This window comes from Scyliorhinus canicula, chromosome 17, assembly GCF_902713615.1.
Source record: "Scyliorhinus canicula chromosome 17, sScyCan1.1, whole genome shotgun sequence".
Lineage (NCBI taxonomy): Eukaryota > Metazoa > Chordata > Chondrichthyes > Carcharhiniformes > Scyliorhinidae > Scyliorhinus > Scyliorhinus canicula.
This window is the reverse complement of record NC_052162.1, coordinates 46769022-46784806: the sequence shown is the minus strand read 5'-3', so window position 1 is coordinate 46784806 and position 15785 is coordinate 46769022. Positions and strand designations below refer to the sequence as shown.

Below are 15785 nucleotides of genomic sequence, written 5' to 3'. Positions count from 1 at the left end.
TTGAAACAAACCTGTTGGACTTTAACCTGGTGTTGTAAGACTTCTTACATGTGGGGAAGGAGTGGGGTTGTGTTGAGGCAAACCCAACGGAACTGAAAAACAAAAAGAGGGAGGGGGTCAAGATGGAGGGCAAAGTTCACAGTTTAAGGTTGTTGACTCAGTGTTGAGTTTAGAAGGCTGTAACCTGCCTAACCAGAAGATGAGGTGTTGTTCTTCCAGTTTGCATTGGGCTTCACTGGAGCATTGCAGCATGCCTGGTGGACATGTGGGCATAAGAGTAAGATGCTGAGTTGAAATGACAAGTGGCCGGAAGATTGCGGATGAAGAAAAAGTGTTCCGTCAAATGGTCACCCAGTGTGAATTTAGTTTACTCAATGTAGAGGAGACTGTATTGGGAGCAGCGAATACTGTCGACCAAATTGAAGCAAGTGCAAGTGAAATGCTGCATCACCTGAAAGGAGTGTAACTTCTGCACATCTCCACAGGTGCTGTCAGACCTGCTGAGTTTATCCAACAGTTTCTGTTTTCATTTCAGATTTCCAGCATCTGTAGTATTTTGCTTTCATTTCTGTATTCTACAAAATCTGGCCAGATTAATCTTAATCTGTAGGGAAGCAGAAAAGCCTTAAATGTTGAAAATCTAAATATTGGGAATGGTCAGCGTGTCTGTCCGTATCTGAAAAGGGTAACATTTCAGATAGATTCCTCCACAACATCTGAAACAGTAACTCGTCATTTGCTCTCACACTGATTGACCTGATCTGTATTTTTGGCATTTAATTATATGAAATTACTGTTTCAACAAAGAACAAAGAAAAGTACAGCACAGGAACAGGCCCTTCGGCCCTCCAAGCCTGCGCCGACCATGCTGCCCGTCTCAACTAAAATCTTTTACACTTCCGGAGTCCGTATCCCTCTATTCCCATCCTATTCATGTATTTGTCAAGATGCCCCTGAAACATCACTATTGTCCCTGCTTCCACCACCTCCTCAGGCAGCGAGTTCCATGCACTGACTACCCCCTGTGTAAAAACACTTGCCTCGTACATCTCCTCTAAACCTTGCCCCTCGCACCTTAAACCTATGCCCCCTTGTAATTGACCCCTCTACCCTGAGAAAAAGTCTCTGACTATCCACCCTGGCTATGCCTCTCGTAATTTTGTAGACCTCTCTCAGGTTGCCCCTCAACCTCTATCGTTCCAGTGAGTACAAACCGAGTTTATTCAACCTCTCCACATAGCTAATGCCCTCCATACCAGGCAACATCCTGGTAAATCTCTTCTCCACCCTCTCTAAAGCCTCCACATCCTTCTGGTAGTGTGGCGACCAGAATTGAACACTATACTCCAAGTGTGGGTCAGTATCTCTTAATAAGTGTAGTTAGAAAAGTGAGCCTGCAGTTAACACAACAGGCCTACTACTGTGCCTACATTTTCTGTGTGTGTCTCTTGTTAAATTATTTTCCATCCTATTCTTCCACTCTTCCCATGCATATCAAAACAGGAAGAATCAGCAAGTCATGAATGTAATCAGCGTTTGGTTGTTCTGTATGGCGTTGGGAAACAACGTGATGAAGCCCGACATGTAATTAAAAAAATAACCAAAGACATCCTGAAGGTTTTGAACAAGAAGAGTACTGCAGAGACTGGTAAGCAATGTTTGGGATATGTTCAGTGTTGCAAGTTCTAGTTGCGTATCCCTTAGATCATGTACACACTTTTCATGTGCATCGTAGCATGTTATGCAGGTGAAATGTGATCAGCATCCCCATTAATGATTTTAGAATCACTTTTTTCTTGGATATAATTAATTTCATGTTTGAATTTATACCTTTATATATTTCTATATAATATGGAAAATGTGACTATACTTCATAGAATCATAGAATTTACAGTACAGAAGGAGGCCATTCGGCCCATCGAGCCTGCACCAGCCCTTGGAAAGAGCACCCTACCCAAGCCCACACCTCCACCCTATCCCCATAACCCAATAGCCCCGCCCCACCTTTTTGGATACTAAGAGCAATTTAGCATGGCCAATCCACCTAACCTGCACATCTTTGGACTGTGGGAGGAAACTGGATCACCCGGAGGAAACCCACGTAGACACGGGGAGAACGTGCAGACTCGCACAGACAGTGACCCAAGCCAGGAATTGAACCTGGGACCCTGGAGCTGTGAAGAAACTGTGCTACCTTCTGAAGGCACTGACTCTTACTCGGGTTTGATTCCTTAGTTACTAGATGTTTGGTGTAACTTTGTCCAAGTGGCCCATTTTCTTGTGTAAGCTGAGACAGCGTGTGAAGTATGATGCCGTCTTCAGCTTATCATGGTGATGATTAGAGTACTGTGACGTTCTGATCGCCATATTATAAAAAAGGGTATGATGGGAAGGGACAGAGAAGATATACAAGGAGAATATGAGAGATACAGGGGTATACGTATCAGGAAAGGATTGCCAGGTTAGGTCTCTTCTCTTAAAAATAGACTGAGGGGTGACCTAATAGAGGCCTTTAAATCTATGCAAGATTTTGGTAGACTGGATACAGAGCGACTGTTTCCACTTGTGAGGAAGAAGCATAACTAGAGGCCATCAGTATGAGATAGAACATAGAACAGTACAGCACAGAACAGGCCCTTCGGCCCTCGATGTTGTGCTGAGCATTGTCCGAAACCAAGATCAAGCTATCCCACTCCCTGTCATTCTGGTGATAGTCACCAACAAATCTAATAGGGAATTGGGAAGAAACATCTTCACCCAAAATGTGGTAAGAATGTGGAACTTGCTGCATCAGGGAATAGTGTTGCAATTAAGGCAAAATTAAGAGCATATGAGGGAGAAGGTAATAGATGATTACAATGGTTTATTTAGACGGGAAAGAACGAGAGGAGGCGCGAGGGAAGCATAAACATTAGCATGGTCTGGTTTGGTAGAATAGCAATCCAAGAATTCCCACTCCCCTGTTTTTTCCCCATACCCATATAATTTCTCTCCTTCAAACATTTATCCAATTGCTTTTTGAATGCCACTAACAAATTGGTATCCACCAGCCTATCAGATAGTGCATTCCAAATCCTAACGACTTGTTGCATTAAAAAAAAATTTCCTTATGCCACCTCTGATTTTTTCACCAGTCACCCTAACTCTGGACCCTCTGGTTACCAACCCTTAGCCATTGAAATAGATTCCTCTCTTTTTACGCTAGCTAAACCCTTTGTGATTTTAAATACCTCTATCAATCTCCTCTTAGTAAGAAGTCTTACAACACCAGGTTAAAGTCCAACAGGTTTGTTTCAAACACGAGCTTTCGGAGCACTGCTCCTTCCTCAGGTGAATGGAGCAGTTCTCCGAAAGCTCGTGTTTGAAACAAACCTGTTGAACTTTAACCTGGTGTTGTAAGACTTCTTACTGTGCTCACCCCAGTCCAACGCCGGCATCTCCACATCATGGCTACAATCTCCTCTTAGCCTCCTCTGCCCGATGAGAAGAGTCTATTATTTTCCAGTTGATCCATATAGCTGTAATTCCCTCAGTCCTGGAACCATTCTAGTAAATCTTTCCTTAATCCTCTATAACTTTTATGTCCCTCCTAAGATGTGGTGCTCTGAATTGGACACCATATTCTACCTGGGACCCAATTAGTATTATCTTAGTACAGAAAACTATCTTTTAAAAAAAAAACTTTAGACCTCTATTTATAAAGCCAAGCATCGTAATTGTGTTGTTGGCCTCCCTGCATCTTTAAAGATTTATGCGCAAACACCCCAAGCTTCTCTGTTCTTCGAATTGTACTAAACTTGCGTGTCTCTACAAGATGTATAATTTCACGAGTTATGTTGAATTTTGTCTGCCCGTTCTACCAACCTGTCTATGTTCCTTGAAGTCTATTACCATTTTCCTCATCATTAAATGCACTTACAAATTTTGTGTCATCTGCAAATTTCAAAAATATTGCCTTCTGCACCCCCACATCTCACATTGTTAATGTATATTAAAAGCTACAGTGGTCCCAGTACTAAATGCTGCAGAACTCCACTGTTACTTCTCTCCAGTTTGGAAAAAAAATACCATTCACCGCAACAATGGTTTCTGTCATTTAACCTATTTTGTGTCCAGGCTTCTACATAATTTTTTAAAAATCTCATATGCTTCAATTTTGCTAAAATGTCCAATATATGGTGTCCATCAAATTTCTTTTGAAACTCAATACAGTACACACATCAACTACAATGTCCTCATCCATGCACGGTAGCATTGTGGATAGCACAATCGCTTCACAGCTCCAGGGTCCCAGGTTTGATTCCGGCTTGGGCCACTGTCTGTGCGGAGTCTGCACATACTCCCCGTGTGTGCGTGGGTTTCCTCCGGGTGCTCCGGTTTCCTCCCACAGTCCAAAGATGTGCAGGTTAGGTGGATTGGCCATGATAAATTGCCCCTAGTGTCCAAAATTGCCCTTAGTGTTGGGTGGGGTTACTGGGTTATGGGGCTAGGGTGGAGGTGTTGACCTTGGGTAGGGTGCTCTTTCCAGGAGCCGGTGCAGACTCGATGGGCCGAATGGCCTCCTTCTGCACTGTAAATTCTATGTAAATGCTCTGTTACCCTCTCAAAATTCAACAGATGCATTCACTTTTTCCTGTCGGAATAACGATGAAGCTGAAGTGATTTCTCTCTCAGCTCTTCAACCAGGATGCCAGACTCCGCACAGACAGTGACCCAAGCCGGGAATAGAACCTGGGACCCTGGCACTGTGAAACATCAGTGCTTACCACTGTGCTACCGTGCCACCCTGATAGGAACCAATGGCTTGTCATTACCCACATACTGGCATATTAACATTGCTAATATTTCGGGGGGGTCCAGAAGAAAGGCCTGGCATGTCCTCGCGTGGTGAGAAATTCCCTATGCTGCACCAGCATACTGAAGAACAGCATTAGAAGAACAGCAATTAAAATTTGTGTAGAATCTTTCATTGCCTGAGGCCTCACCAAAGTACTTTACAACCAAAGTAGTACTGTTGAAGGTCTTAAAACATTCCAGACAATTAGTTTAGTGCTGTTCATTGAAGGTTTCCTACAGGCCAGAACTAGCATACATGGATCATTTAGGGGCAGCACAGTGGCCTAGTGATTAGCACAGCTGCCTCACGGTGCTGAGGTCCCAGGTTCGATCCTGGCTCTAGGTCACTGTCCGTGTGGAGTTTGCACATTCACCCCGTGTCTGCGTGGGTTTCGCACCCACAACCCAAAAATGTGCAGAGTAGGTGGATTGGCCACACTTATTTAGAAAAATTAATTAATTGGAAAAAAAATTGGGTAATCTAAAATTTAAAAAAAATAAAAATACATGGATCATTTACATCTGCCTGAGAGCACAAATTTGGTTTTACATTTCATATGAAGGATGGCACCCACAAAAATGCAGCAATGCCTCAGTACTGCATTAAAGTGTTCTCATTTTTGTGCTCAGGACACTGGAGTGGAATTTGACACACAACATTTTGACTCAAAGGTCGGGTTCGACTTGCTGAACCATAGCTGACACACTGAAAGGGACTATCCAAGCAATTTTACTTATGATTCAGCCAGCTATTTGGATGCATTGCATGATGCACTGAATCAATGGAAAGGGATGAGGGCATTTTGCATTTAGTTGTAGTTTTGGGATTCTGTGACCCACCCTCTCGGCCTACTGTAATGCACTATTCCCTGCCTGACATAATAGACATACCTTTTCTAAGATGTTTAAACAATCTCTCCGTGGCATGTGCTGAAAGCAGTTAAGATCAGTCAAATTTTGTTTCCTATACCTGAATAAAGTAGCCAGGGTTCGCAAGTCACTTTAGCCATGTAGGTATGGTTCCATATGTGCTGACTTATTGAAATTACATTCCTATGTTTGATGTTGGACAATGAGGGTTAGTCGTCTGTTTGGTTATTCAGGACTTATGCAAAATCAGTCTTCATTGGTGCCAGCAGGAGTTACTGGATGAAGATTTGTCAGAGGAACTGTGATTAATTTATTTCCCTCCTGACCCCAGATTTGTTGCAGCCATATAATATTGCATTTATTTTTATTTCACAATGTCTAAAAACAACAACACTGCCATGAACATGAACGACTGGTTAATTTGTTTTTTTGGTGGTTTTGATTGTGTGCAGTGTTGGTCAGGGTATGTATGGATAACCATCGCTCTCCTTGGAATAATAAGGTGGATTTTCAATATATGCAGTTATGAATTATATCTACATGGCATCATCAACTTTTGTTTGAAGAGGTGAATTTTTAGGAGCGTCTTAATGGAGGACAGGGTGGAGAGGTGAGATTTTGATTTGACATTTAAAACTGGGACTAATTAGCTGAAGGAAAAAAAACAAGGTTCAAGAAATATGGAAGTGTGAGGCCAACAGGGAATTTAAAATAGACAATTGGCTCCTGGCTCACCATAGGGACAGTATTCCCATAGTATTGTGCCAAGAATGTCAAGCTAAGTTACAAGTTTCGGCACAATTCCTGAACCCACAACCTATAGGAACGAGAGGTGAGTATTATGTAGTGAGCCAACCTGATGTATATTTGAATAATCAGTGCTGGGAATAATGTTTGAAAAAAATGGAAATAAATTATGTTTATATTGCTTCTAAAAGATAGGTGCATCTTGGAGATGAAGATGATTCTGAAAATTACTGCAGCTGCAACTGAGATAGTTAATCTCCTGTGATGACCTGATTTCCCTTGGCATGTTCTTCAAAGTTTCTTATACAAGGTTATACAGGGTTACATGGTTATGTGCTGTATATTGCAACAGTTAACTTTTATAATTTTACAGGTGGAGAGGAAGGACAAAAGCGAAAGAAAAATAAACCAGAAGCATTTCCTACAGCTGAGGATATATTTGCCAAATTTCAACATCTTTCACATTTTGATCAACATCAAGTTACCTCTCAGGTAAGGGACAGGACACCATTAAACTTCTGAACTATACGGTAGGAATTGCCAAGCTTCACACACAATGCTGCACCTTCTTCTGTGATGGAAATTAAAAACGATAAACTTTAAGGATCTGCTGTATGTTACTTGGGCAGGCATCATTTAACAACTGGTACTCGACTTGCCTTGTCCTGTTCTGTCTTATTGGTTCCTCAATGCTATACTCTTTGATTCTTGTTTTTCACGATCTTTTTATTAAATAAAGAATTAAGTAAAAGGTTGATGCTCTTCAAAAGCATAATTTGCTGGCAGCAAACTTATAATTAAAACACAAAATTACATGGGTGGCTCTGTATATGTTGTATACAGTATTTCCCCATTGATTTTGCTGTTCTTGGTAAAAAAAAATTACAGTCAGTGCAAGAGAGAGTACCACCTTTTCAAAAAATTGGGAATCTTTCATAATTTTTTTTCCTGTTATGACAGGTATCACGGAATGTGCTGGAACAGATCACTAGCTTTGCCTTAGGAATGTCCTATCATCTGCCTCTTGTTCAGCATATTCAGTTCATCTTTGATCTGATGGAGTATTCCCTTAATATCAGTGGACTGATAGATTTTGCTATTCAGGTACCTTTGGTAGTAATCTGTTTTATCCTGTGTTTACATAACTTAAAATCTCGAGACAGAATAATGATTTAAAATGTTGCTTCTATCGTGGTGAATCACAATTTTTATTGTAAATAGTTGGTACAATCTAGAGTAAGATTACAATAAAGGCAGAAATAGCACTGCATGCTTGGCGTACTGTCGACATTATATCATGGACTTTATAACTTTTCCGGATTTTGGATGTTCTGGTTGTTTAATTATTAGAATGCCGGTTCCTTCTTTCCCAGATGCTTACTAATACCTATAAGGTGCAGTGTTTGCACTTACCCTGATATTAGCCATGATTCCAACAACTTCAGAACGATTTGTTTGTATTGAAAACAGCAGCAAACAAATATTTTTCGTCTCATTCCTTTTCTTTTATTTTTAAGGTGCTGAAACTGGTTGGAATGTAATTCCATGAGCGTCAGCAGTTCATTGCTACCTAATGCATTTTGTTGTTCATTATCTAGAAGTTTAGATGCTGAGCACAAGCAAGCTTTTTTACTTACAATGAAGAACATTACAGCTGAACCTGATCATTTCCTTAGCCACACACATGCCCCTCAGCCAGCAGACCTCCCTAAATAATGATTAGGAGTAGGCAATGTGCTTGATTTTCCCAGCTCCAGTGCCCTTCCTTCACCTTCTCCAGGGTAGCGAGGGCAATTGAAATGCTTGTATTACCGTAAGCCGGGAATTGAACCTGAGACATTCTAGTATGCATGTTCCACTACCCTAACAAGGAATGTGGTTCATGGCTTTTCAATGGCTTAGTTTGTAAATAGCAATCTTTTTGTAAAATCAAGGCACTGTTGCTAATTTCTTTTGGAAATTGATTTTACTGTGAAATCATTTGCTCTGCTCCTGCGATACTGCTGTGTTGTACTGCCTTTGTGTGTCAGGCTGCATTTTTATTCATTCTGTGATATAGGTGTCAATGCCACACTTAATTGCTCAGGAAGGTAGTGATGAGCCACCTTCTTGAATACAACTGCGTGGTCTGCTCGGCTATTTCAGAGGACAGTTAAGAGTCGACAATATTGCTGTGGCTCCGGAGTCATATATAGGTCAGGCTAAGGATGGCATTTAGTTGTTCCTTAATGAAGAAATTAGTGCCACAGATGATTTTTAACAACAATCCAATTGTTCCATGGCCATCAGTGCTGAATTTAGCTTTTCATTGCAGACTTATTAAATTTAAATTCCTCATTTGCCATGGTGGTGGGATTTGAGCTAAATCTCTGGAGCTTTAGTCCAAGCCTCTGGATTAGAAATCCAGTAACAGCACTATGCTGCCATATCCATGTCTGCTTGTTTAATTTGTTTTTTGAAAGCTTTTATTTCCTCCAGTTTATATGCCCTCACATTGAGTTAAAGTCATCAAGTAGCTCAGGATTCAGTCAGTACTGCTTTCACTTTTAGTCTTGGGAAATTCCCTGGTGCAATCTGAGGTGACCCTCATTCTTTGTTCAGCCTTTGTTTTTTAAGAAGGTACTTTATTCCAAACATATGTAAAAACAGCATAATATAAAATACACACTCCATACAGTTCACAGTTTGTACAGTTTCTCTCCTTTTATCTCCCCCTCCCTCCATCCATGACGAACAATTCCTCAAACAGCATCTTGAACAACCCCCACCACAATTCGAATCCCACCGCTGACCCCCTCAAATCAAACATAATCTTCTCCAACTAGAAAAAGTCATACAAGTCCCCAGCCAGGCTGCCACCCCCATGGTGTGTCCAACCTCCAATTTAGCAGGATCCTTCGCCAGGCAATTGGAGAGGCAAAGGCCACAACATCGGCCCCCTTTTCCTCCAGAAGCTCCGGCATTTCTGATACCCCAAATAGCACCACCATCGGGACTGGCCCAGCCTCCACCCTCACTATCTTAGATCGTGTCCCTAACATCGCCTCGCAGTCTTTCTCCAGCTCTCGCAACCCCAGATCGTATGCGCATGATTCACCGGCCCTCGCCCACACTTCTCGCACTCATTGCCCACCCCTTGGAAGAACCCATGCATCCTTGGCCGAGTCATATACACCCTATGCCCCACCTTGAACTGAATCAAGCTCATCCTTGTGCAGCAGGTTGAGTTCACCCTCTGCATCGCCTCGCAACCAGTCCCCAACTTATTTTGCATCCCCCTTCCCCTTCCATTTATTTGTTCTTCGTCCTCACCACTTGCTCTCCTCCCACCCGTATGTGTCTTCAATCCTACCCTCCTCCAGCTCATCCAGCAGCAGCAATTGCTCCAACAGAGGGCTCCTTGCCCCCACTCGCTATGCCCTGCCACTCTGCAGACCCCCAAAGGACCATCGCCAAGGGCTCAAGATCGCCAGCGTGAATAGCAGGGGGGGTACAGTGGATTCTTTGTTCAGGGTTCTATTACTTGATGTGCTTGTTCCCCTGGTCAGCATCTCTCTCTACAACAACAGAGTTGAAATCGCAAAAGCGTACTTAGTTATTGCAGTCAGGCCCTTATAGCCCATAATTTTGCTCTGACATTGATCAGAAATTGTGCTTACTATTTGTCTGTTTTTTCTCTTTCTGCAGTTGCTGAATGAACTCAGTGTGGTGGAAGCAGAGTTACTCCTGAAGTCATCCAGTCTGGTTGGCAGCTACACAACGGGTTTGTGTCTGTGCATTGTGGCAGTCCTGCGGCGTTATCATTCCTGCCTTATCCTCAACTCTGATCAGACAGCACAAGTGTTTGAAGGGTGAGACTTTCACATTCTGTTTTTAAGGTAGATGTATTTGAACACAACTTAAATGTGTTATGGGGTTGTTCGTGCATTGCCCCAAATTATGAGCGACATTATTTTGAGTTGGTGCCCTATGGAGGGTTAGTATTTCCCTTCAGAGAGGGGCAGAAGTGGAGACAGTTGTTCTCTCCTCAAGCATCTTCACACCAGCATTATTGGCAAATCGAGAGCAGATTGAATATAAGCAAAAGACTTGCATTTATATCGCACTTTTCATGGCCACCTGACGTGGCTGTTGACAGCCAATGAAGTGATTTTTGAAGTGTAGTCACTGTTATAATGTAGGAAACTAATTTGTGATGTTGATTGAGGATTAAATCTTAAATCAAAATAACTCCTCTGCTCTTCCTGCAATGGTGTATTTTACATCCAGGCAGACAGGGAGGCAGATGGGGCCAAAGACCATCCTGACAGCCAGTACTACCTCAGGATGGGAGTGAGGGTTTTGATTTTTGTGCTCGCGTCCTGAAGGTGGGACTTGAAACCAGAACTTTGTGTCTTAGACAAGAGTATTGCCAACTGAGGCACAATGGATACACTGGGAATTTTCTTAGTTGGTTCAATTGGATTGGTTTGGATTTGGATTTGTTTACTGTCACGTGTACCGAGGTACAGTGAAAAGTGTTTTTCTGCAAGCAGCTCATCCAGATCTTTCAGTGCATGGAAGAAAATGGAATTAAACAAAATTCATGAAAATACATAATAGGGCAACACAAGATATACAATGAAACTACATAAGCATTGGCATCGGATGAAGCATACAGGGTGTAGTGTTAATTGGGAGCAATACCTGCTTCAAAAAAAAATCAAAGCTTAGTATAAATGAGTAAGCAAATTATTTTGTTACCTCTGGCTTCTTGGCTAAATGATTGCTGTAAGGAATTATAAAGAAAATTAGTTTGCTGGTCATTATGCATTTGGATATTGTTATTGGGGATCTATATATAGCACAAATAGCATTGAGATTGAAAGATATCAAAGAACAGGAACAACGTATAAAGCAAGGAAGGTACTATCTGTTTATGCTGTTTTATCCCAATTGGGCATGATTTTAGGGTAAAAGTTACAGGAACTTCCTTCAGCAGCCCATGAGGGAAAGACATAAAAAATAGAGGTTCCAATTAGATGGGGGCAGAGGGCTATCAGACTGAGGTTCTTTCTAGAATGAAGGTTGCACCTAACAGTAGTCATATATATCTGTATTTAAAGTGGAGTGAAGCTAAAAGTTTGTAATGTTGCAGTGAATGTGGTATAAAGTCACAATATTCTTATGGTGGGATCCATAAATCAAATTCCATATAATTCCTGGACAAATATTTAACTCTTGTGCTAAATAAGAAGAAAACATATAGTAATTTTTTGTGTTGATAATGTTTCATCTCTCAACAAAACCTTTAAAGGAAAACATTTTTGTGAGTAACCCCTCTCTGCTTTTCAGTTTATGTGGAGTTGTGAAGCATGGTGTTAACCCAGCAGACTGTTCCTCTGCTGAGCGTTGTATCCTCGCCTACCTCTATGATCTCTACACCTCCTGCAGTCATTTAAAGAGCAAGTTTGGAGAACTCTTCGGGTAAGGGTTGGAGATGATGTTTCAGATTAAGTATATGAAAAGTTTACTGGATTGATAACCTTTTGGGAGTCATTTGGTGGAAAGCCGGGGAGGTGTTTATGGGCAATCTTTCCTCAAATCTTTCTGATATGTTTGAAAATTCAGGTTGATTAATTCCAGAATATTTGCAGAATTTGGTATCCCCTGCTGACCCCTTTTTCATGTCTTAAAAATGAACAAGACATAACCTGAAATGACCATTTGGGCCATTAATCATGTTTCTTCCTTGGACCATGTGTAATTCACTCTATCATGGATTCTTTCTAATTTATATAATCTCTTCAGAGAAAGTTCATTATCCCTAAAATGTTTTCAGGACAATTGTCAATCCTTGTCCAGTATTCAAGCTTAGCGTTATGCTCTACAGCCAACCCTATCCTATTCCCTGCTTTAGCAACACAGGAAATGTAATGTTTAGAGACATAGGAATTGGAGGAGACCATTTAACTCCCTGGCCTATTCGGCCATTCAGTGACATTATGGCTGATCTGTGATCTAACTCCATATATCCATCTTTTGCCCCATATCCTCTGATACTGTTGGTGTAAAATTATCAATTTCAACAGTAAAATTAACAATGTCTCTAGCATCAATTCCTGCTTGCAGAAGAGATATCCAAACTTCTACCACAATTTACATGAAGTGTTTCCTAGTTTCACTCACACCTCTTAACTTTCTGAATTCCAGCTCTAGTTTGTGCAATTGTTCCCCATAATTTAATCCTTGGTGCCCACGTATCATTCTGGTAAATCTATGCTGTAGTCACTCCAAGGCCAATGTATCTTTGTACAGTGTGGTGCTCAGAACGGCTCTTGGTATCATAGAATCATAGAATTTACAGTGCAGAAGGAGGTCATTCAGCCCATCGAGTCTGCACTGGCCCTACCTAGGCCCACGCCGCCACCCTATCCCCACAGCCCAGCAATCCCATCTAACTTTTTGGACTCCAAAGAACAATTAAACATGGCCAATTCACCTAATCTGCACATCTTTCGACTGTGGGAGGAAACCAGAGCACCCGGAGGAAACCTACGCAGACACGGGAAGAAAGTGCAAACGCACACAGTCACCCGAGGCTGGAATTGAACCTGGGTCCCTGGAGCTGTGAGGCACCAGTGCTAACCCCTCTGGGTGTGTTTGACAAATGCTTGGTACACCTAAAGCATCAATTCTAACTCCTTGTGTTCTATTTCTCATGATATAAAGACCAGCATGCCATTAGTCTTTTTGATTATTTTCTGTACCTGTTCGTGGTCTGTGTACTTCGTCTCCAATCTCTTTGATCCTCCACTGTTCTAGCTTTGTATTAACAGAGTACCCCATTCCACCCTTTTTAGATTCAAACCTCACGTTTTCCTACATTGAAATCCTTTTATGACAGTTTGGCCTAGTCACTTTATCTATTAGTATCTGTTTGTAATTTTATATTTTCATCTACATTGTTTACATTGCCACCCATCTTTGTGTCTTCAACAAATTTGGATATGTGGTTTTCTAGCCCATCATCAAAGTCATTAATAATTGCAGAGAGAAGGTGAGACCCTAACAAAGTACCTGCCCATGACCTCTATTCTCTCTCCTGCTCAGCCAATTTCCCAACCAGGTCATTCATTTTCCTTCAATTGCATCAACTTCAATTGTAGCTAACAGTCTATTACGAGGGACTTTATTAAATGCCTTATGGAAGTCCATATAAACAACACCCATGGAAATTCCCTTGACTACAACTTCAGCTATCACTTCATATTCAGTCACATTTGTTAGACATTACTTTCCATTTACAGATCCTTGGTGGCTTTCTCTGATTAACTAAATGTTTTCAAGGTGTTCAGTCATCCTACCCTTAATGAAAGTCTTTCCTGACATCGGATGTTAGCTAACTGATCTGCAATTTCCTGGTTTCCCTATGCCACCTTTCACAAGTGATAGAGTAAAGCATAATTTTTTAATCCAAAAGAATGGTTCCCAAATTGAGAGAATTTTAGAATATTACAATTGGAACATCTACAATGTTCTCATCGTCTTTCAAAACCCTGTGAAAGAAACCATCTGGTCCTGGGGACTTGTCGCACTTAATTTCTCCATTACTGTTCTATGCTGATAATTTTGCTGAATCCCTGTCCTTGAACAATAATAGTTTTCTTGGATGCCTGGCATTCTGACCTCCACCAAATACTGATGCAAAGTAATTGTTCAATTTGTCTGACATTTCTTTATTTTCATTGAAAACATCGCAATTATCAGTTTTCAAAGGGCTTACATTGCTTTTGACCACCTATTTTTCCTAATGAAGTTCAAAAAGTTTGTTTAATATTGATTTTAATATCCCTTGCAAGTTTCTTTTAATACAACCTTTTTTGGTAGGTTTTACTACGCTTTGTCACCTTTTGCTGCTCTTTGTATCTCTCCCATTTGCCAAGATGTTGTGTTTTTTGCAATTTTGTATGTTTTTTTTCTCTAGTTTTATAATGGTGATTTAGATTTTAGATAAAGCTATATTTTGAGTGGGATATAATCACTTCAATCTGTACTTCTGTTGCTCCTGTTGATAGGGAGGCTTAAACTAACTTGGCAGGGGGAACGGGATCCAGGATATAGCGATAATGAAATAAACAAGGTGCATAAAGAATTGGGAAAGACTACTAGAATAAGAAATATTAAAGTATTTAGAGGGGTTAGAATAGGTGGGAATGCAATAAGGTCTGAATTAGGTTTATGTTGCATCTATGAAAACACGGCATGCTCAATAAGTTTGGGAGCTGGAGGTGAAGATAACCACTTGGGAGTATGATATAAGATACCTTCCTCAAGAAAAGACAGGACTGAGTTCCTGAGTACACGATTTTTAAGGAAATATAGGGAAGAAATAAATCAGGAGAGATGAAAGCATTGTTTAAGGTGAATATCACAGTGCTGGATAGAGAGGATGGCCAAATGGAGTCACCAACAGAATTTATTTGAGAATAAATATTTGAGCCGCTGTTACCCACTACTGAATGTGTTCTACAGGACATCAATTTGTGGGAAAGATATAGAGAAGCAAATTTACAGGAAAATTAGAGTGCTGCAAAAGTTTGAGAGCAGTGATAATGGCGGAATTTAATTATCCTAACATAGACTGGGAGAATAATGTAAAGGGCATTACATCTCTTGCCCTGTACACTATTCCATACCTTCCCTTTTGTTCTTTGTCCTTCTCCCTTTCAACAGCATAAAACCCATTATATGCCCACCTCCTTTTAATTCTGTAAAAGTGTCATATTCAACTCTGAATGTAACTCAGTTTCTCTCTACGCAGATTGTGCCAGACCCGAGTTTTTCCAGCATTTTCTGTTTTTTATTATACAAGTAATTCTGGAATTTATGAATACAGGCATGGAGGACAAAAGGGAAGACGTTCTGAAGAACCTTCATAATATGTTGGTTCGGCCGCAACTGGAATATTACATCCAATTCTGATCAATGCACTCTAGGAAGGATGTAAAGACACTAGAGATATTGGAGAAATGATTTACGAGCGGGATTCCAGGGTTAAGGGACTTTGATTATGTGGATAGATAGGGAAGCTGGAGTTCTCCTTAGAAATAGAAGGTTGAGGGGAGATTTAATGGAGGCATTAAAAATCATGAGGAGCCTAAACTGAATGGATAGAAAGAAACTCTTCCCAGTGGCAGAGGAGGCAAGAATCAGAGGACACCAGTGTAAGGTGAATGGCAAAATAATCAATGAAAATCTTTTTGTCTGCAGTGAATGAGTAGGACCTGGAATGTCATGCTTGAGAGTGTGGTGGAGGCTTATTCAATTATGGCTTCCAAAAGGGAACTGTA

At 41.0% G+C, this 15785-nt stretch overlaps 1 protein-coding gene across 2 annotated transcripts in view; it reads left to right on the top strand.

The window, feature by feature from the left end:
• Positions 1–15785, top strand: part of med12 (mediator complex subunit 12) — a 207604-nt gene that overhangs the window by 110492 nt on the left and 81327 nt on the right. For both annotated transcript variants that reach the window (XM_038776304.1, XM_038776305.1), the window contains exons 16-20: positions 1504–1648; positions 6827–6945; positions 7414–7557; positions 10141–10304; positions 11788–11919. In XM_038776304.1, coding sequence (XP_038632232.1) covers positions 1504–1648; positions 6827–6945; positions 7414–7557; positions 10141–10304; positions 11788–11919 — 704 coding nt within the window. The remainder of the gene's footprint in view (positions 1–1503; positions 1649–6826; positions 6946–7413; positions 7558–10140; positions 10305–11787; positions 11920–15785) is intronic.